General features: G+C 46.6%; 1 protein-coding gene across 1 annotated transcript in view; it reads right to left on the reverse strand.

Moving 5' to 3' along the window:
- Positions 1-21,123, reverse strand: part of EXT1 (exostosin glycosyltransferase 1) — a 175,891-nt gene extending 154,768 nt beyond the window's left edge. Inside the window, exon 1 of the mRNA XM_014870099.2 lies at positions 20,117-21,123. Within this exon, the coding sequence (XP_014725585.1) occupies positions 20,117-21,063 (947 nt within the window). The 5' untranslated portion in view covers positions 21,064-21,123. The remainder of the gene's footprint in view (positions 1-20,116) is intronic.
- Positions 21,124-23,082: the final 1,959 nt, after the last annotated feature.

Here is a 23,082-nt window from a genome sequence, read left to right on the forward strand (position 1 = left end):
ACTGCCAGAAGCTGAGGCTCAGGTGGCTGCTTAACCATCCCCTGCAAAGGGACAGAAAGCAGAAAGCATCTTCCATTCCCTGCCTGCTCCTCCATCCCCCTTCCCATGGAGCAGCAAAGTGTCTCAAATACCACTGCAACACCTGCTTCCCAATGCAACCATGCCTGATTCTCTGTACAAAATAAAAACCAAAACTAAAACACATAAGGACGTAATATAACATTTGCATAATGGGTGTGAGACAGAAAAGACAGTTTAGCTACAGTGGTTACACAGACACAAACTCTCTGCCAAAGGGATACAAAACAAACATGCTCTGTTTAAAAATATATCTTGCACATCATTTTTACCATGTTTAAAAGAAAATCATACTCCTTAAACCAGAGGCCTGGCTGCAACACCCAGGAAGCCTGTGGTGCAGATGGCATCTCCCTGCAGGCTGTCCCCCTTCTGACTCCATACTGGTTTCACACCAGTTTCAGGTGAGATAGCACCTGAAAAGTGTTGGATGTCTCAGTGTATAGCTGTCTCAGCACAAACCCTGCCAGACCTACCTCAGATGATCACACTTTGGTGTTTTGGTTTGGTTTCTAACAAAATTTGGAGCAGTGGAGCAAGTTCACGCAAGGTTTGTGCTTTGAAACCACATGCTTGTGGTGCACCATTCACCACTGACAGCTCTCAGATTTGGTTTGTTAGTGAATCAAGATGCCAGAATGCCAGAATCAAATGCCCTCACATCAGAAGTTCTCCAGTCAACATGGAAGTGTTTCAAGCCATGAGGAGCATTTCTGTTGCAGGTGTATTTGTTTCAACAATATGACATTAAAAATTGAGAGAGTAACCCTCACCTTCTCCACTCCTCAGTACTCAAACACTGCAACCCTACTTCTAACAAACACGAGAGGAAATAGAGCTGAGAGGGAAGAGCTGTCGTAATAAAAGATGTATTGCTGCTTTTCTAATTCTTAATTCTCCCCCTCTTTCCATCCCTGGGTTTTCATACACAGTATTTATCTCCTTGAGAGCTCCTTAATGCTGCCCCTGCTTCTCTTGATACCCAGAAAATATCTCATTACACATACATATCTCATTACACCCATTACACATCAACCCTGGCATTAGGCCACCCCAGCAGGACAGAGGTCATCTCACACACCCTGGCACAGCTCAATCAGAGACCCCTTTTTACTACAGAAGCAAGCATAAACCTTCATACCCTTGATCATGAGCATACCCTCTGCTACAGGAGTGTATTTTACTGTTTAAAGCCAAGTGTGTATTGTTTTCCTTCTAAGTCACTCCTATTTTAGGGTCATCTTTATTATTGTCCTCTAACTACAGAAATTACAAAGTCCCCTAGCAGCCTAATTCTTAATGAAGATGCTGATAAACAGAAATAGGTCAGACAACAGCTCTGTCTATACTTAAGAAAATATTGCAGTGTCTACAGCCTCCAGCTCTTCACTTTGGCTTTCCTTTGGAAGCTCAAAGGTGGAACCTTTGTCTGTACATTTTTCTATCTTAAACACCCCTGCAAGTTTATTGCTATTTGCCTGTGGAAACACCAGTAACTGAGAATATATACTCTGCCAAAGGCAGCTCTTGCCTCAGGTTAGTCCTTTTGCACAGAAGGCTCCACCTGACAGAAGTATGTCTGTCCTTTCCTCCACTTGTTTCCAACCTACCCAACAAGCAGATGCACAGAGACAGCACCTACATGAAGATGTTTCATCAGGAGTACACCACTCTGACAGCAAACTGCCAGTATTCAGTAAAACCCATCCAGGAAACTGCTGCGTTTCAACACCAGATCTTCCGTGTCTCTTTTCCTCCTCCCTTCTTCCCATTGGTCTTGTTTCACCCGAGTATCTTCCCCCCAGCAGTTGTAAGGAAAAGCAGATACAAGAATACACCATTGCCACTAATGAATTCACTCAGTCATGTCACTAACAATCCCACTTAACTGTACTGTAGTATTCCTTTGGCAGCTTCTCCCACCATAATGTAGTAACAGCTCACCACTGTCCCAAGTGAGCTACCAGGGTTCAATTTACCACATTGCTTTATTCCCACACCAACCACCCAAAATGCTATCCCACTTGACTCTTACTGCTCTGTAATTAAAATAGTCAAGATGAGAGTAGTCAATACCCATCTAAGCTTTCATGACCAACCCACACACATAAGGTCAAATAAAGAAATCACTGCATAGGAATACTTACCAGCAGTACTCTCATTACAGGCAAACTGGACATTAATCATGAAGTCCTAGATAATGACTTTAGCCTTTTGTAGCACAGAAATTAAGTCAAGATTATATAAGCAGCTGGCCTTTAATAGTAATAATCATAATAATAAAATAATAATAATTGAAAAAAACCCCAAATCCAACCTCTGGCTATGAACACAGTTGCCTTACCTTGCAACAGCAAGCTTTCACTTACTATCCTAAGTATTCAAACACAAAAGTCTGGACCTTTTCTCCCCATGCTTTAAATATTTGGCCCAGACCATTCCCAACTTTTCCCTTTTAGCATTCCCTAAAATACAGCTACACTCACTGTCCTACTGTTGCTAGGCACTCAGGCACAGCTATGGATAAAGACCAGAGGGGATACAGAAGGGGATCTGGCAACAGGAGTCTTGAGAAACCTGAGCTTCATTTTCTGTTCTGCATCAGCTTCCAGGGAAAGCTGTTTGGGGCTGCCACCTCCTAAAACCCAGCCCCTGGGGCAACTATGGCATACAGTGCCTCCCAACCCTTCCCTTCAGCCTGCTCCTCTGGGCCAACACAACTACATGTGAAAAAATGCTGTCAGGGTCACTTGTTTTTGGGCTGATACCCTGAATGCAATGAGAGCACAAAGGAATCACCTCTCAGTGAATGTAAATCACGTACACACAACCTTTTATCTCTCCAAACCACAGTCTCAGGCTTCTGGGATCAGTCTTCCAAACACCCTCATCCTCTTAAGAGTTGGATAGGGAACGTATCATGTTCTCCAGCACCAGGCTAGGGCAGCAAAGTGAGATTTGTGTATGCTGTTTGTTGATGGGGAGGGGGGAATTGTGATTGTTTTGTTGTGTACACTGACCTACACCACCACCATGTTCCTTAATACCAACATGCACCATGCTGATCACCCACAGCCCCAATATGGTAAGCATCAAGCATGAGGACACCACTCCTATTTCTGCCAAAGCAAGCACAGCACATGGCACTGGCCTCGCTTCCTGCCTGGAGGATGCTTGCTCGATCTAGCTAAAGCAGAACTGCTCTAAGAGATGACATCCATGCTGATACAAAGTCTGGAGATACAACATTCCTTGTGCAGCCTATCCCAGTGACCTTGGCTTTGGAGACCAATTCCCAAGTGGAGGTCATACTGCTGCAGTAGTGATGCCTGCTCCATCTGCACCATTGATAGGTCATGGCCACACCTGACCCCACGGACACACTTTTATTCAAAAAATCTTCCTTGTAGGGGTTGCAATGGTGGCATCTCCTTAAGGCTTTCAAGTCTTCCATTCAGCTCTTGTTTTCGGAGAAGCTGAACTCAAAAGCTGTCAGAACACACAAATGTCCCAGGGCTACAGCAGCAGACATTTTGGACCACTCATCCTCCTGTGCCTGGAGCCGAGAACCACACAATCAAGTCCACTACTTGGACTGCGGGATCGCAGAAGTGCTGAAATCCCCCTTTCCTGACAGATCTACTATCAGCTCCAGCAGAGCCAGGAGATCCCCTGCCTGCCCAAGCTCAAAGGAAAAACATGGAATAGTTTGAAGTTGATGTTTTAAGCCTAAGAGAGCAGAGATCTTCAGTGTGTGTCATACTTCCTACAAAGAGTCTTACAAGTGACTCAAGCTGCCCTAAGTGAGTTCAAGCCAGCCCTTTCTTCCCTCCCTTTTTCATCCTGCTTCTTTTCGCAGGACCACACTCATAATGATGGAAAAGTTTGAGTTAAAAGTGTCATCTACATAAAGGTTGCCTAGATACTTTGAAGATGCATGCCACAGGATGTGTGCAAATAACAGGATTTCACTTTATGTTGCATTTAAAAGAAGATGTGCCAAAAGCAATCACTCTGCACACAATGGGTAAGAGAACAAATGAGTCCATGCCACACTGATAGCAGGACTGAAGCTAAAGGGTTCACTTTATTTGCACTGGTAAAGCGAAACCCAATTATTCCTGAGAAATAAGAAGTCATAATCAGAAGCCACCCAAACTTTTAAATTCAATTCTGTGGCTGTGAATGCAAAGCAACACTGGTCTCAGAACATTCTGGAGACATTAATGAATTAAGAACCAGTAAACCTTCCAGGGAGGTATCTCCCTGCTGTACATCTACGTGGACCAATATCCTAGATAAACAATACAACAGCTGAATTCCAGACCTTGCATGAAAAAGTAAATGGAACATTATATACTGGGTGGGGATGACAAACATCTCAGACCATTTGACTTTTAGCTGGACTCTGCAGCTTCTGACAGACATGGCACATTTAGCTCTTAGGTTAAATGAGACTTTGGTGCAAAAGGATGCATTTACACATCAGCCTGCGATGTGGAATCCATCCCCCACTTCTCAGGCTTCTGTTTGAATAGATCAAAGGCTTCTGGCCATAGAAAGCAACATCATATAAGGCAGTCGGGTGCCTCCTAACACCTCCCCTGCTGCTGCCGGCCCTGCTCTGGCTGAGGACTCAGAGCAGCCACAACAGTGCTGTTAAACAACTGAAGTCAGCAATGAGCTGATTACACCAGTATCCTCAGATATGATGAATAAAAAGCATATTTCAAGGAAGATGTATTTCAAGGAAATTGCTTCAATACAGGGCAGCAGAGCTCAGCACACAGCCATGCCCAGGCACTGCTGCTGCCCAGAAAGCAGGACTTGCCATGGAGCATCTCCTTGCCCCAACAGTGGGTCTCTACAACTGGGGCTGCAACAAGGCAGCCTCTGCAAAACTAAAGTTGCAGAGAATGAGGTGCTTGAAGAAGATTCTTCTCTCCAAAGTGCTATCATTTGGCAATTTGTTATGTACTCCCAACCCCATTGTTTCTGAGACTTGCAGAACAAATGCAGCCACTCATCAAGATTCAAAATTGCAAGGTTTGTCTTGCAAAGAGAAAGCAATACCTAAGCCATATCTGGTTTTGAGAAGGCTACAATTCACCTAAAAGCTGAGCAAAGCTCTCTTCTGTCACTTTAATTAATTGTGCACAGAAGAACAGGATTGAAGCAAATTTATTCTAAAGCATGCTGAAGTTGAAGGTGTGTTGCAGCCCCACAGCTTCCAGCTTTCATTACAAAAAAGTGGATTCTTGCTTACTACTATTTGAAAGGAAAAATAAAAAAGTAGTACGTTTGGACTGTGAGTTTTTTAAAAGGATTTGATTTTCACACTTCATCTTTAGACAGTCATAAACCACTCACGTGTCTCACCATACCATCTAATTGGTTTAGATGATCTGGTTTCACTTTTTCCCAAAAAAAAATACTTCTAGCATGTGGTGGCAGGCAGGGCTTTGCAGGGTTACAGCAAACCAAAGGCAAGCAAAATGACATAGATGCCAACAAACAAATAGCAAGCAGCAAATCTAAGGTGAAATGAGTATAATTAGCTCTTCAAAACTGCTGAATCCTGTGCTGGGACTCCTGACGACTGCTGGAGGTAGACCAAGCCAGCAATGCTCTGAGAAATGAAGATACATAGCAGTTAAAGTCTGTTCAGTAATGCAGTGAGGGCCAAATCAAGGAATCCTACATACATCCAAGCATGAGCGTGGACCCATGACACTTTGCACACTGCCAAGGATGAGCAGTATGCAGAAAGGGCTCAAATCCAACTTCAAGGCCAACAGCTCAGAAACACAGAATTGTTTGTGTAGTCACAGATTTCCTTCCCTCTTACTTGACCAAAGATTCCAAATAAAACCCATTGTTTGTAAGGGAAAAACTTCTAAAAGGAACAGAAAGACTATTCTCACCTCTAGAGATCCATGCTACCCTGTGCATGCATTCACACCACCTCCTAGCTTTTAAACCAGGGTTTAAAACGCTATAATAACTGAATCTCTGTTAATGTGGAGAGGGGCTAAAACCATCTTACAACTAGACAAAAACAATGCAGGAACAAACTCATTCCTAGGCTTACAAAACAAGCCTTTACAGATAATTATGTTTTATTAGCTTTCATTTTATGAGGATTGTGTTATACCAAACAAATACCAGATGCCTATTTGTTGCATTTGGGGGAGAAGCGGAATCTCCGCAAGCATTGCTGTAAGCAGCCCTGCTTTTAATTAAATACAATAAATGCATAAAAATTAATACTGTTGGAAACCAGCAGGTAGGAAGCAAACGGGTGAACTGTAGCTGCTGGAAGATCCCCTCCCCTCCAAGTTCCTGCAGCAGGAGCAGCCACTCACCAGTCTATTGCTTAGGGCAGGAGCTCTCTGAGCAAGGCTCCTTACACACTTCCCTTTCATGCATTTCCATTAATGCCAAACTTTGCAGGTAACCAAAGCTCAAAAAAAAAAAAAAAAAACCAAAAGGAGAGGTGAGGTAAGTAGGATTTAATGCTACTTTTGTTAGAGAGACACCCATGTACTCAGCCAGGAAAACCTGTAAATAAAAGTCCAATTCTTAAATATGGAATAAAGATGGAGAAAGAGAAGAGAGAAAGCAAGGAGGTGTAAAGGGATTTCTGGCCATCTTAAAGCAACCATCCAAAGCCTGATGTACTCTCATACTGTTAACTTTCCAGACTCATACAAAACACTCCCAAATGGCCTGACACAGGGGGCAGGACAGGCCTCTGTACCTGAGATGAAGGACATGCATCTGAAACATGTGGACACAAGCAGAAGGAAGCACACAAAGCATGACCTATAACAAGCAAAAATGGGATGCAGTTCCTGAAGGACAGTAGAACACAGCCAACTTTCAGTAACTACCAGATGTCAGCCATCCACCTCCCCAGAGGCATCACTATGAAATCTATTTCCCATTTTCAATGGTGGTTTCCTTTTTCATTTTAATTGCATTATGATTCAATCATGGGGTGACAATAGACACTTCTTTACTTAAGGTTGATACCAGCCCTGGATTGTAAACCCAGTTTGCAACATCGTGTCTGATAATAAAGTTCTGCAGAAGAGATTGAAATTGCATACACAGGATCTCATTGCAGCAGGGAGCCAAATTCCTTTTTTTTTTTTTTTTAAAGGAAAGATTTTTAAGACATGGCGCAGCAATAAATGCAAGGTAAATAGCAGTGGGATGGTTTCCATGTTTTGCTGTTCATTTTCAGGTTTCCATCTGTTCTATTTATCAAAGATGAGGATGGGTCTCTTCTATTATCCTCCACCAGTGCATATCCTCAACCTACTTCCTAATCAAGTTTGTTTACAAATATTCATTAAATTCCAAACTTTATTGTCCCAGTCAGTTAATTTTAAGACCACAGTACCACAAGCTGCAATTACAGTCATCAGTGCATTGATTATTGTGGAGCACGGTTACCCTGAGACCAAAGTTAAAGTAAGAACTATTGCTATAACCAGTAAGTACACCAACAGGGCACCCAGGGATCATACCACTATCTCTAAATTCTTCAATCACCACTTTTAGACCCAAACAACGCACATAATTTCACTGGGAATTGTTTTATTATGACCTATGTCATAAAGAATTTTCATTAAAAATGAAAGAGTAAAAAAACCTTTTGCTAGAAAGGGTTATTATTATAGGCTATCAGAAATAGCTAATAAAAGATGAAAACGTGTTGTCACTGCAAATCACAAATGTTGTGATACAGAAAGTCAAGAGACAAGTGGTTATTTTGGTTCTGAGCAACAGTAACTGAAACAGGCATCAGGAGGCAGTGAGGAAGAGTCCGGTCAAAAATGGCAGGGGCAGAGTGCAATAATTTTGACACCTTCAGCGCAAACAGTTAAGACAAGGACCAGGTCCCCCAGCACAAACACAGAGCAAGAGTCAACCCAGACCTTGGGGTGCTCAGCTGCTGAGCTCCACAGCAAAGACAAAGGAGGATCTGAGGAGAGGCAACAGCTGAGAAAATAGCCAGCCCCACAGTTAGCTCCATGTCAAGAGACATGCACAGAGTTTAGAGATGAGTGGGAGTTTGGGGCTTCTACTGAGCTGAGGGGACAACAGGGGACCTGAAGCCTTCACACTGGGTGCAGAGCTCAGGAAGCAGCACCCACGTGTGGCTGAGCGAGGGGTGCTGGCCTGCCCCAGCCAAGAGATCTCTTAACAACATGTTCTCAGGGTTTCTGACCATGCAAGGTCCAGCTGGGGATAACCAGACGCTGCTCAGACCTTGCAGCTCCCCCATCCTGCCTACAGCAACCCTGAAACAACACGTACAGGCAGATGGGACAATGAGGTGATGGGCTACCCTCTGCTGAAGGTGAACAACCACCTCCTGCTATCAACAACTTGTCTCCTTACACACCACATCTGCAAAAGCCATATTCCAAGGAACAAAGCTAAGATTTTATTACTGGTCTCTGCAAGTAAATTTTGGGAAGGCTGTAGAAAAGTAATTGCATTTGTGTGCGCGTGAACTCACAAATTAACCCCAGGAACTCTGTTTATGGCCGGGGGGTCATTTACAAGGAGAGGTGAGAGCAGCAAGCACACGTACCCTGACTTTGATGTGTCACCCACCTGCCTTCACACAGCTCCAGCTCCTTGTGTGCTTTGATTACCCGAGCCTTCCCCGCCACTGCCTCACTCAGCTGCTTTCATCTTGCCACAACAACAGCGCCATGAGAAGAAGGGGGGAGAGGGAAGAGGGTGAGAAAGAGAAATAGAAAGAAAGAGAAAGATTTGGGGCTGGAAAAGTCAGCTTGGCAGAGGAACCTGGAAAGAACTGACATGCTGTCAGGCAGAGATGAAAGCACTAGAAATAAGGGATGTGTCGCACACTTATTAAAATGGTGGCATGATTCTAATAAGGAAAGCATATTTTTGGCACCTGCTTGAAATCACTCCCATGAAAGAGCCACCCAACAATCTAGGATGGCTAAATTCAGCACCGTTTTTATCTTTTGTTAAATATGCATAAAAGCTTCTGAACACAACTGTCCAACACAAAATTTAACAAAAGGTATTTTAAAATCTTGCTTTAACTGAACCACAGGCCAGACTGACCACCAACTCTGAAGTGACGCCAAGCAGTGAAGAGAAACCTAACACCAGCCTGAATTAAACTTGCAGAATTGTAGCAAAATAAGTAGGCAGGGAAAGGGGACGAAGAACAGTTATGAAAATGCAGGACTGCCTGAAATACTTCCCTGTCTTCCAAAAATGTCGCCTTGAAATTCCTACCTGCTTCATTCACCTTGCTGCTATCAGATTTTTTATTATCCTCAGTTTTGAGAATTTGTCTGGCACTTAGTATGCAGGAACGGTGCACAGGAATAGATCCTGCTGCCATAGATAATGCGGTTCTAAGGGAAACCCATCAATTGTTAATGGCCATGCAAATTGTTGAAACTAGAGAGTTATTCACAGTTATCTCGCTGTGATTTGGTAAGTGTCCATGCCTGATGTGATCACTCACTTGATATATTATTCCATTACAATTCAAGTAGTAGTCTTAGCTTTTGGGTTTAGAGAAAAAAAAAAAAAGTCTAAGGGAGTGTGGGAGGGTGAAGGGATGTTATTTGTTTTAAATTATTTTAAACAGTCACACACACCTTCTTATGTAAAGTATGATAAATCCTTTCCTGCGACTATAGTCATGCCTTATTGAAACATTTAAATCCCTCCGATCAGAAACTAAAGGAGCTTAGCATGCAACTTTAGACCATGATCCTGGCAAAGCACTTTCTTATGTTTCAACCATACACATGGTGCACATGTCCTTTGTGGCACTGGATCTTCCAGCTGGAGTTCACATCGTTTTACAATTTCTGATCAGGGTTTTCTACTGCTTATGCAAAAATTTGCTGGTATTTAATAAGCTATAGGCGTCTCCTCAAATCCATAATGCATTCACTCTCTCTTGCAGCAGCAACCTACTGATCATTAATTTTCAGCTTTATTGCAGCTCCAACGAATCAGCTGCTTTTTTTTTTTCCGCATCTTGTCTGAGATTTATTACTTTTAGCAAAGTGTATTTTAGCTTTTTCTATTTTGTTTGCTGATTTTTAAACCGCCCTTAAGGGGGAAGTGTTACTCTTCTTTATAAAATAATTCTGAAATCACAGTATTAAAAAATAAATCCTATAATTATGTTTCCCATTAGGATCAGATAAATTACATTTAATTAAAAGAAAAATCTGCTCGCGCTCAGCACAATGGTTGGTGGCAAACTCATAAGATTAAACATTCATGTGTTTATCTTCCTGAAGCAGCTGATTGAGTCTATGAGCAGACATACCAAAACAAGCCTTCAGAGATATAAACTCAGACATTATAACAAAAATTTGTCCTTCTCTTCAGACAAAGATTCTGATTATTAGAAGCAGCCTCTAAATTTATTCTTGACTACTACAAAAACTACAATTCTGATGGGCTTTCTGATAGTAACACACTGAACTACCTGAGTGCACCAGGAATTCCAGTATTGTGATAAAATGTCTGCAATTATTCGCCAGGCAAAAACCAGTATCAGAGGTCAAGATCTTCTAGGAGAATGAAGAAAAACAGGATTCCTACCCAAACACTGCCATGCTCCCTGTCTCCCACACTGCTGTTGGTCAGGTGATGTTCTCCACCAGCCTGAAAGCTGTAGGGGTCATAACACACATTGCAGCTCTAGCAAACTATTTATACCATGCTCCTTTTTACAGCCTCAGAGAACTAATTATTAACGGGACAGGATCCCCCATGGATGTCCTCAGCAAACACTGTGGTATGCGATTTTCCTTTAGGAATTTACTGCTACGTGCAGGCCGTCAGCATCACGCTCTCAATTTTGTTTAGGAGCTGAAGAATGATTGATCTTATTGATTTGTGTCAACAGTCTGACATGGTCATATCGACCAGCTGTAATTTTGTAGGAGGAGCTGGGAAGGGAACTGGAGATTGCATTCTCTGTGGCACATCATCCTGCCTGAAGAGAAAACGATGTTAGAGATGCTGGTACAGTCATCGGCAGGACCGCACTGGGACTCGAACCGACACAAGTGAGCAATGAGAGATTTCCCACGACCGTGTTTACTGCAAATCCACTGCTAAACACCCAAATGTATAATTATAATCTATTACAATTATGCAAAGAAGTAACATTTCAGAAAGGCCTTCTCATTTCCCATTCTTAGCATTGAATACTTTTGTTTTGCAGCCAATCAACTAAATTAGCCCTAATTCTGTTTCATTCATAAACACAAAGAGGATATTAGAGGGGGAAAAAGTGAATAAATGGGAAATTCACTTAGGAACCCAGGAATTATTTTGTTTTTATGTATTTCTGGACCAGAAACCATCATGGAGAAATAAGTCAACTTACAGAAGCTTTACTGAATTTGCTAACTGCACCACAGGAGCCCTTGTAGGAGTGATCAGGAATGACACTGCTTCAGTGCCTGGAAAAGCAGTGGTCTTTGGTAGCAGCTGAGTGAAGCAAGGAGAGTTAAAAGGTTCATATACCAAACATGTCCTGACCTGGGACAAATCAAACCCCGAAAAAGCTTTAGAGGCTATTTGCCCTCGCCAGACACACAGAGAAGAGCTGTTTTATACTGCTTCTGACAACTGTCACCTTTTATTGGAAAATCATTTTAGACCTATGCTCACTGATGCTTCCTGAGAGGGGGATATAGAAAACATAAATTAGTAGTATTTCAGTTTTACACAGTCTCTAAACATTATAAAGCACTAAATGCTTAGGAAAAGCAAAGACTTCTTGCCACTTTAAAAGCATATGGAAATGTAACCATGGTTGCCAGTGGCAATCCTGGCTGTCGGACTGCAGTCTTGAGATCACATCCCGTCACAAGAAGGCAGGAGCTCTTGAGACAGCCCTTCCAGCACCTCACTTCTCCCAGGGACTGCAGGAGGGTTGAGAAGTCTGTCTTACTGGAATATGAAATGGGAGCCTGATTTAGCCAACATAAACATCCCACCTCCACCACTTTTCAGGGAACAATCATTTAGCATCCTATCCAAGGAGATAGCACTAAACCACCTGAAAAAATGAAGCTAAATCTCAGCAAGAGCTGGTAGGAGAGACAAGCGGGGAAACACAAAACGTTCAAAGAAAACGGCTTCTTCTTCCTCCTGTTATTGAGCAGGCCTAACCCTCCTGACTGGCTTACAGTTCTGTTTTCTTATTGTAAGAAATGAAAACATTTTAGGAGGTACACTGCATTGGAAAGCCATCAGCCTGGCAGCACTCATACCAGTTTTTTCCCAGCAAAGCAGTTAAGACACAACATTTTGCCGAGAAAGGGCATGTATTTCTTAAAACACTACTTACCTCTTCTCATGTGAAACTAATCTCTTCTCTTTTGTTCTCATTTGGAATTAATTTCCTAAACTAGTTTCTTCTCCACCACAGCAGTAAGCTGATCTCTCACCTCTTGGCCTTCAAATACCCTTGCAGGCTATGTGGCACCTGTGCCACAATACCAGGATAGTTTCTACCCATGCATGGCTGTCAACTGTTAAAAATTATAATTTGTTATATAAGTGGAAGAAAGGCCTCCCACCCTTCTCTGGATGAAATCTTTAATTGCTCCCGTGCATACCTGGTGTCACAGCTCCCTCCCTCCCTGCCTTCTCCAGAGCTGTGGGGATTAGTTGTATCAGCATTACATAGCACCAATGCTCCCTACAGTTGACTGAGGGAAGAGGCTCCTAAATTAAGGGCAAAACAGTGATGACATATGTCGTTTCCTCCTGAAATTTGGATTGAAAAAAGAGCAACACAAAGCCTCACATAAAAGCACAGCATAGCTAGATGAACAGAGGAAGAGGAACAAATCTATTGCTCAGTGTAAACCATGAGAAGGTTTTGAAACCTATACGTCCCAAATACCTGGCACTGTGGAAAGGTGCAGAACCTTAAATATAACCTGAAGTTATATTCACACATTTCCACAGGCTAAACTAATATCCATATGACATGAGACAAAAGTATAAATCTTGCAACATCGTCTAGATATAGCCAAGTCTATGAGAAGTCAGTCACCTTGATGGCTTGGGTTTTAGCTTTTATATTTTTCAGAATCTCTGCTGTTTAGTGTGTAACTCTGAAACTTTGTATCAGGTGTTAGTAAGTTCTCTTCACAGGGTACTTAGACAAAACAATCCCTTCCTACCTAGAGAATCAAGGACAACTGGTACCCAAAAAGCATAAACAATGGCCAGGGAAAGTGGGCAAGCAAGGGGGCTGATGCTTCATAGCCAGAGGCTGTGGTTGGATAATTGATCCCAATAGGTAGATGAACCAAAACTTATAAAAGTGTAAAGACTTTGGACCGGGATGCATCCTGGATTTTATCTGGGTGTAGCCCCGTCCAGGCTCTTGAACTACCCAAAGTGTATCCTTTCAATAAAAACCTATTTTACTCCTTTTGCTCTGTCTAGTCTCTGTTCCAAGTCAGTTTTCCCAGGCAACAACCTTAGCAGCTTGGAACACGGCATTTAACTCCATTCACAGGCCAGACAGTTGTCCATGTACCTACCAATTATTCTTCTCTGGTTAGCAAAACAGTTTGTTTACCCAAGACCACAAAACTCTGCAGATTTTCTGAAAGAAATCCTTTGGAAAGAAAAGGAAAACAATCACAGATAATACTCCAGAAATCATCAGATTACAGCACATTCTCTTGACTCACATCTGTTGAGTAAATAAGTGCTTCGTGCCGACCAGTTTCATTTACTTCCCTCTCCTGCTGGTTTACTTTCCAGTGGGCTGTTCCAGAACTGTATGTGGGGCAAAAGGATTATCTCCAGCAGTCAGACCAGTAGTCTTTTTTGCACAGGTTTGTCTCAAGCTGGAACTCCTCTTGTTCAATTCCATTTTCCCAGCAAAATGCACTACTTCACAGATGCATGGATGTAAACAGGCCCACAGCTAAAAACACCTTCAGTGCAGCAGGGAGCAGCTGCATGCAACCCACAAGAGAACCCCAAATTCAGCCACTCTTAGGAGCAGTTTCAGTGAAGCTTACTTTAGGCTACTACAAAATGTCCTGCAGAAGTTGGACTTTGCCCTGTGAAACACCCAGCCAGGGAGAGTAAGAAGTCAGGAATACCAAGGGATGCTCTGCAGCACCTTCTTGCTGAGACCACCTTGTTGGAGGCAAAAGAGGACTTCCCCTTGCCAAAATAGGTAACTGGAACTGTTACTCTTAGCTCAGTCCTGATATGAGTACAACAAGCCCTTAAAACTACTTGTTTCCAGATTAATTCTATGTAAAATGATAACTCAGATGTCTTTTTTCTTTGAATTTTGTTCTATCATCAAGTGTCTCTTCAATGATGAGTCTTTATCAATAAGCTATCCTAGATCAACTTTCCTAGGCAGGAAAAATAAAAGCAGAGCCCCTCTAGCTGTGAAAGCTGTGTTCACATACATTCTGCATGCAGAAAACACCTGCGGCAGACCAGATCGCCCATCTATTACAATGCTTTGTCACCACACAGCCTTGTATGAGATGCTTCACAGAAAGACACAGAAAGGCCTGAGGCAACCAATTATAATAATAACAACTCACCCCACAAGAAAACTTAATTACTTGAGGTTAGGAGGGCGCCTGGTTTAAGGCCTGCGGGCAGGGTGGGCTCCTCTGCCAGGGCCTGACCCTACACACCCGGCCACACACGCGGCAGTGCCCAGCACCGCTCCTGCACACGGATCCACCCGCTCCCAACCTCCACCGAGAGGGAAGAACCTGTGCAAACAGCCAGGCTGAGGATTGCACAGCTGGCTGGGAGCTTAGGGATGCTCCTGTTGCCCCGGCGCCCTGCTCCTGCCAGGGCATCAGCCTGGAGACTCTGGAAGCTCCTACCCCTCAGGGCCCTACTTCCATTAAATCAGCATCAACAGGCACATAAGGACACTACAATAAATACAGAGAGAAAGAGGAAGAACACAATAGAGCAGGTCCTATATTCTCAGACGTCCATTAAAGCTTTGTTATTTACCTGCTTACGGCATTTTGGATAAATGTATTGTAAACCGGCAAATTTCCAGTTTCTCAAAAATCGATATTAAAAAGTAGTCTGGTGGGGACAGGTCTCTGTAGAAGCCAAGATACTCTGGGAAAATGCCCAAGTGCTCTCAGTAGTTTTTGAGTTTTATCCAAGCTCCCGAAACAGCCTGGTAATATACAAGATGCATTGACTGGTTCCCATCTCATTTAGATGTCCTGAACAACAGCCACTCTGAACCTGGGTGATTTCTCAGACCTGTCCTTAATAGCTGCAAATGAGGTGACTTGTGAAGGCTTTTAGATAATTAAAAAAAAAAATGCAGTGAGTGATTAAGTGTGGCATTTATATTTGTATTTTAGTACAATACACGGAAGCTCAGTATATTAAAAATGCAAGAATTTCACCTTTGTTTGAAACGTGCACATACATGCATGTGACGTGTTCACATTATCATCACATGTTGGACGGGCAAGCCTAAGCCTTACTTCACATTCTCATGCCAGTCTGCTGAGTGGCAAAGTCATCTCTCACATGTACTTCTACCACTTCTTTTTTTCAGTATGTGTATTTTATTCCTAGTGGGAAGGAAGCAAAACGAAAACTTGCTTTTCTCCCCATTCTGTGCCTGTTGCATGACTGTGACCTTTACTCACGATTTTCAAGGGTGGGAGGTTCAGCTGTGATTGGCACATGTTCCACCAGTAGAGTGCACACCAGGTAAACCTACTGGGTACCAGGCACCAATAAAAATGTTCAGCTGGATATATTCTCCTGTTGAAGTACACATCCAACCCTGCCTACTGCTACTGTGTGCCCTGCAGAGATGTCTCACCGGTGTAAACATGCAAGGTGCTGCTGCTCTCTCCCTCTTCTGCCAGCACCCAGCAGCCCCAGGTAGATCTGTGAGCAGCTCCTTCCATAGGCTCCTCCTCCAGTACATGCCTCCAACCTCCTCTGGCAGAGGTCCTGCGTGTTTTATTTCCCTTTCCCAGTTCAGTCAAGATCACACAGGCTTTTTGAGCACTGAGTAATCAAAAAACCTCATTATAAAGAACACTTCATTATGCTATTTGTCCTCCACCATAGCTCACTTTTCTCCAAAAAAAACCGGGTTTTTTTTCACTTTTCCTCCTCCATTCTACTCCTTTTTTTTTTCCTTTTGCTTCATTCTCACCATTAACTTTCGATATCAAGCATGGATGAGAAAGTCTCCCTGAATGAGCTTCTGGTGAGATCTCACGTTTTTTGATACTATCACTGCTACCCTATCCATCTTGCAAGACCAGGGTTGCTTCAGGTCAGGGGACATGCCACAGACATTATTTTGCTTTCCTAGAAAGATCCTCATTTTGGTGCAAACCTCTTCTCTGCATCTGGCTTTACTAGAACATCAAATTTCTCCATTTCTTTTGGAATCCACAGTCATTTATATTACCTTCCAAAAAGTAATTATTTGGAACCAGTTAAGCCTGTATATGAATTCTGCCTTTGTTTAAAACACATTGTACATATGTATATATTTAGACTGTCATTAAATATTTAAGAGGCTCTCTTTAAACTTCAGCAGCAGCAGCTTTTATTCCCTTAACCCTTTGTGAAATGGAAAGCTTGAGGCTGAAATCTTATTGTGGAGGAATTCAGAAAGCCCAGCTGCCCTAGTGCTGGGTGACAAAGGCCAACTCTGACAACCGAGGACACTGTAAAGAAAGCCAGAGGTTTTCTTTGTTTTCTTTTATATCCTGTTTGCTAGCAGTCTAATCATGATAATTCATTTTAGTCTGCCTCAGCTTTATCTGCTGAGATGCATAACTAGGATGCAAATTAATTAGCTGTGACATACAGATGGATCTTTCAATACAATTCACAGAGACAGTCAAACATACCCATCCCTCCTTACCCCAAACAATGCAAGACACTCTACACATTTTTCCAGAGGTCAGGAAGTCACCGTTCTTGGCTTTTTCATTCTCCTAGAGAGGAAACACCACATCCAGCAGACAGGTGGACCTCATGTGAACCCAACACCAAATGTTACACCCTAGATGAAACCCAATCACAAGTAACTTACGATCTGCGCAGCCCCAAGCAACATCGTAACACTACTACCCTGCTAACACAAGGTTAGCATGTTTTAAAATCTGGTCACTTAATTTACCTGGCTTGGCAAGGTCTCCAACCTAGACCAAATCATTCATACATCGCCCCAGCAAGTACTGGTATCTCAAGGCCAGCTCTCCATGGCCAGGACACCTACACTACTGCCTTTCACATGAAGTGATTAAAGTATCACAGCAGAGGATAGTAAAATCAGCACAGAAATGCACAATATGCAACTCCCAATACATGGATAGGTGAGTAGACGTATCCTGGAGAGTAAGTTTCTCCTTCTTTTTGATTAAAATCTTGAGGAGGCTTTGTTAAATCCAAGCCCCAAACGCCTCACAAGAGTCAGTCCATGTGCAGTTTTCAAGGCCCAGATGTATTTAGAGACACTTCTTTCCAAGCACTACAGCCTCATTGATGATCAGATGCTGCTTTACCTGGGATGAAAAATGGAGCTCCTTCTACAGCTTTCACACCTGAGTTATACATCAGCACAGAAGCATTTCAACTGTACAGCTGTGTCATGCTACCTTGGTGATGTGACCCTGGCAGATTTTATAAAGGGAGTGGAGCACCAGGCATGGTCCCTACGGGCACAGAGAAGCCAGAAGACACGGGCCGTGGCAGGACGCAGCGCTGGGAGAGCAGCAGATGGCACACTCGGCTGTGCATCGGCACCGAGGCACAAGTAAGAAGAGAAGGGGCAGCAGAACATTCTGCCAGGTGCCCTTGCTCTCTTAAGATGCTGGGTCGAAGAGCTGCAGCATCTGCAGATGTTCACTAGAGCAAGCCCCTTCACCTCAGCAGCCTGACCACAGACTTGGCCTGCCTCAATTCTCGGAGTAATCTTATTTTCTTGTCAGTATCAATTTTTAGTTCCTGTCTTTTAACAGCAGCATTGCAACAAACGTTGAAGCCTTCCACCCCAGATACAGCTGCATCTTAGCGGCAAGTACGCTTTTTGTATGAATAGCACAGCATACCAGTTGGATTCATGCTATCATACCCCCTGAGGGTCACCACAATAAGTGGCAAAGACACTTTAGGGGGAGCAGAACTCACAGGGAAATGTCTATCTTTTATTAGACCAAATGGCATAGCTGTAGAAAATTGGAATCACGTGAAACCACAGGCAGGTATGTTTGGTTTTATGACAACTTTACGGCACGCACACTGTAGTATACAGCAAATAACCAGGATTCTTCCCATCTGGAAATTAGCTCCAATTGCTCAGAACTAAAAACAAAAAATACATCCTGAAAAGCTGCAATTGTCAGGTCTCCCTTCTTTCCCAAAGCATATATTCCCTGATGGAGATCATAAGCCAAAGGGACTCCCGGGTGACAAATAACATGAGCTTAGCTGAGTATCTCTACTGATCACCCAGCACTGAAGCTGTATGGCTTCCACGTGTCCATTATTTCAGCACTCCACCATCAGTTTTCTGAAAATGAATGGGATTAAAAGTCCACTGAGTGTTTGCACTGCTCTTTCCTCCTCCTCTGCAGCAGAATTACAGTAACCAAAAGGTGAGCAGAGTTCACCCAGGCAGTTCACGCAGGCTTCCCGACTTTGCAATACTGACCTTCCCCGTCTCTTCCCAGCCCCCAGGGATAGTTTCGGTGGAGAAACAGACAGCCAGTCGGAAATTTTCACCACTATTAATGCCAACGTAGTTTCTTCCCAAATGCTCTCCAGAAGTATTTTTCCACCCACGTTCCCCTGTGCACCACAAAACCCTCCAGCCGTTGGCAGCTCTGGGTGCAGCTCCACTGCACATCACCCAGCGCTGTACGGCTGGTCTGTTTTAATTCAGTGTGTAATTCATGCTACCCAGGAAATATCTCGTGTGAAAAACTTCATATACAGGCACCTATTCTGCAGCAAACATAGTGGTGGTCAGCATTTAAATGAACTAATCAGCTGCAAACGGCTTAGTCAGCATCGCAATCCTGGAGATAATTCCCAGAAGCGATTTTCCCGGCAGCTATATACACAAACCTGAAAAGCAGACTGGAAGACAAGGGCAGCAGTACAGCGAGACAAAATTTGGCTTCATAGTGATATTACCAACAAATAAAAATAAAAGTCGATAAAATGCAAGCAACCAGGCATTCACAGAAAGCACATGCTGAGCTCGCATCACTGGTGCATCCTCTCACACGTAAAAACCAGAAACTCAGACACAGGACAGAACACACAGCCAACACTCCTTTCTTTCTTTCTTTACTGACACTGTGCTGGTTTGAACTGAGAGAAAAAATACGGCAAGGCAAGTTACTGGCTTATCTGTGGAGATACACAGATACAGGTCATATGCCAGGCAGTGCTTTTTGGAGAGCATCCCAGCCAACGACCTCAGCAACCAACCCACTTCGGGAGCCTGGCTCACAGGCAACCTGGAGAGAGCTGAGGACTCGTACAAACTTTGTCTCAGGGCAGGGAAGGCACAGGGCACCTGGCCTCAGAGGCGCTAGGGGACAAAAAGCAGTGCCAAATGCCAGCGCATCCTCCAACAGCACCTCCGCCGCTGGCAATGTTTGGAAAGCCATCAGGCTGCAGATGCAGGTCATCAGTCCCTGGGCAAGGAACGCCACGGCTGCAGGACACCGCATCGCCCTTCAAAGCATCCCTGCCAGCTCCCCCGGCCAAGGCAGCACGGAGCCAGCCGGCAGCCTCACGGGTGACGAGAGAAGCCACCGACTCGCCCAAAGGAGCAATGAATGCTTTCCTCTGACCGCTGCCAGCGCACTGGCACACATCTGCTCACATCTGCCCGGCGGCCCGGGCCGCCCGCGGCAGAGGGCATGCCGGCATGCCCTGGGGATACAAGCACGGGGAAGAGGCACCGCTCACTTACTTTTCGTATTCGGTGTTGTCTCGATCGCAGCGCGAATCCTTGTGCTTTTGCCAGTCTTTGCCATGCTTGCAGGTGGTCAGGAGGACAACATCCTCTCCGTTATGGACGTGATATAAGGCATTCCTGGTGTCTGACCCTATCCCCGTCAGGTACCTTTTCCCCTTGAATACCAACATGTACTTCCTGAGAGGAGGGATGGTGTTAAACCTCAAAAATCCCTTCTCCCCTCCTGTCCTAGGATGATCCTTAGAAAAGAGCGGGATAGAAACGTCAAAGTTGGGTCTGAAGTTTTCAGTACTGATGCTGGCTTTGGCCAGCATAGCCTGGCCAATGTCGAACCCCACATCCTCAGTGTAGTCGGGCCAGGTGCCGGAGTATAAATTAAAAATTAGGTGGTTTCTGCCGTTGTTCCACAGGTGGAGGCTTTGCACCTTGGAGCGGAGGTTGTGCACATACTGGGGCGAGAGCTGGTCTCGGTCCAGCGTGTCCAGGCTGAGGACGAAGAGGCAGGCCTGCCCGGGGTCCGAGGTATAAAACCGGGAGCCCTCGATAGCGGCCAGGACGTTTTGGTAGCTCTCAGCGATCTTCTCCCCCTTCTGCTGCGGGTACACGTAGACCTTGAAGCCGTTTTTCCGGCACTGGGCGAAGTCGAAGCAGGACTCCATGCGGCAGCGGCGCCCGCGGTAGAGGCCGGCGCTGGCGTCCCGCCGCTGCCGAGGGGAAACGCGCCCGCCGCCCTCGGGGCCCGGGCGCTCGGCGGGCGCGAAGGGCCGCAGGGCGTCGGGGAAGCGGGGCCAGGGCCGCTCGGCGCCGCCGGGGCGCGGGCCATGCCGGCTACCGGGCGGCGGGTGCCGTGCCGCCCGCAGCCGCACGCCTCCCAGGTAGAGCAGCAGGGCAAGACAGGTGCCGGCAGAGAGCAGCGTCAGGTAGCGTTTTTTGGCCTGCATGTGTCCGGCGGGGGTCCGGGGGGCTGCGGAGGAAGGCGGGGGCAGCCCGAGCTCGCCGGGCGCCGCTCTCAGCTCCGCTCCGCCATCTTCCCGCCGGCGAGCGCTTCAAACTCTCTTCGCCCACCTCCGCTCGGCGCCGTTCCCCAAGCCGCCGGCCGCGGCCACGCATGTGGGCGACCGCCGCAACTTTCTCGCCGCCGGTGTCTCAGGGGCGGCGGGCGGCGGCCCGGCGGCGGCCCGGCGGGGCGCCCCGCATGCACTCAGGGCCGGCCCCCCGCGCGGGGCGGGCACCGGGCAGCGCCGCTCCCGCCTTCCCGCCGCTGCCGGCTCTCGGCTCCGCCACGCTCCCGCCCACCCCTCTCCGCCCCGCGCCGCCAGCCCAGCCCAGCTCGGCCCGGCCCAACCCGCCGGCTCACAGCCCGCGGCCGCCGCGCCGCAGCCTGACGAAGCCCCGCATCGCCCGGCGCCCCACGCCTGGCCCCGGCGTCGCTCCCTCCTTGCCTCGCTCCCGCTGAATGGCCCCCAGGACGGAGCAGCGGCGGCGAGGACCCTCCTCCCTCTCTTTCTCCTCCTCTCTCTCTTTCTCCTCCTCCCTCTCCTGCTTGTCCCTCCCTCCTTCCCGCCTCCCCCGGGCCGCGGCAGCAGCGGCCGCCGAGCCCCGCGCTCGCCCACCCCGCCCGCCCGGGGCCGCGACCCCCGCCCGCCGCACCCGGCCCGCGCCGCCCCCGCCCCGGCCTCGCGCGCTGACCTCACCCCGCCGCGCACCTCGCGCCCCCATTGGCGGGCGTCACGTCCGGGGGGGCGGGGCTTCCGCCGCGCCCATTGATAACCCGGCGGGCGGGGGGCGCCGCTGCTGGGGTCGCATTGGTGGTTCTTGGTTGGTGTTTTTCGGGCTGGGGCGCTCGGGGCTGCCCTGCCGGTGACATCCAGTGGGCCCCGCCTTGGGGGCTCCTTCGCCCCTTGCCCGCTCCGCCCCCCGGCCAGTGCAGCCCTCAGCCCCCGGCCGAGGGTGCCCCGACCCGGCTCTCTGCTGCCGGCGCCACCGCTGCCGCCCCCTGCCGAGTGCGGCGCCGCTCTACTGGAGCGGCCCCGAGGGAACAGATCCAAACCTGGGGCTGAGACCCAAAATCCCAGTTACGAGGCGCCTGGGGACAAGCGTTCTGTGTGGTGCGGGCAGGGCTGGGGACCGTGGTGGCGGCCGCTCTCCCCGGCAGGGACGTGGCTCCGCTGCCAGCCTGGGGCGGCCCCGCCATCGCCGGTCGGGATGCGGTGTGGTCCGCGTCCCCTGGGAGCAGGCACCGCTGAGGCGGCTCCTCGGGGCTGGCAGACAGCACGATGCTGATGAACGAGGGGTCCGTAGAGAGCTGCCTAAGCACCCAGCTATCCTTGCAGCTACGTATTTGAGCGTAACCTCATCCGTTCCTTGGCATTCAGTTCATCGCCAGCAGCCCGTGTTCTGGGAGAGCCCTCATCACTCAGGCAGGATGGCCTGTGTGGTGACCCCAGGCTGGAGGGGATGGCCGGAACGCAGCTAGGGGCCACAGTTTGCTTTGGCACCCACAGTGCTGGAAGGGATGATTGCAGCGCCAATGAATTTATTTGTTTCAGTCCTGCTAACTCAGCAAATAAATAGTGGGGAAATTACCTGCGATGGGCTTCAAGGTGCTTGCACCTTGAAGACCCTGGATGTCAAGTAACTACCTGGTGCTAAAGCCTGTCCCAAAGTGCTTTCCTTGTCACTCTATGCTACATTAAAAGTGTAATGGATTTTCCCTCCCTGGGTTGCAATCCCCCTCTCCATCTGCCAGATACAGAAGGGTCTTACACCACCTGAGGGACAGAGACCTTGAATCAGCCAAAAAGCTTCCCTACCCCTGTGCTCTTCCATGCATGTCCTAGGAATGAGCTGAAGCTGCTCTTGTGTCCTTTCCTCTTCTCCCTGCACTGATGCTGACCTGAAGATGAGAAATGCACCATAATGTGTGTGAAGATAGTGTCTCTTCAGGAAATGTGGTTAGA

The sequence above is a fragment of the Sturnus vulgaris genome, chromosome 1 (assembly GCF_052056855.1).
Source record: "Sturnus vulgaris isolate bStuVul1 chromosome 1, bStuVul1.hap1, whole genome shotgun sequence".
NCBI classification, from domain to species: domain Eukaryota; kingdom Metazoa; phylum Chordata; class Aves; order Passeriformes; family Sturnidae; genus Sturnus; species Sturnus vulgaris.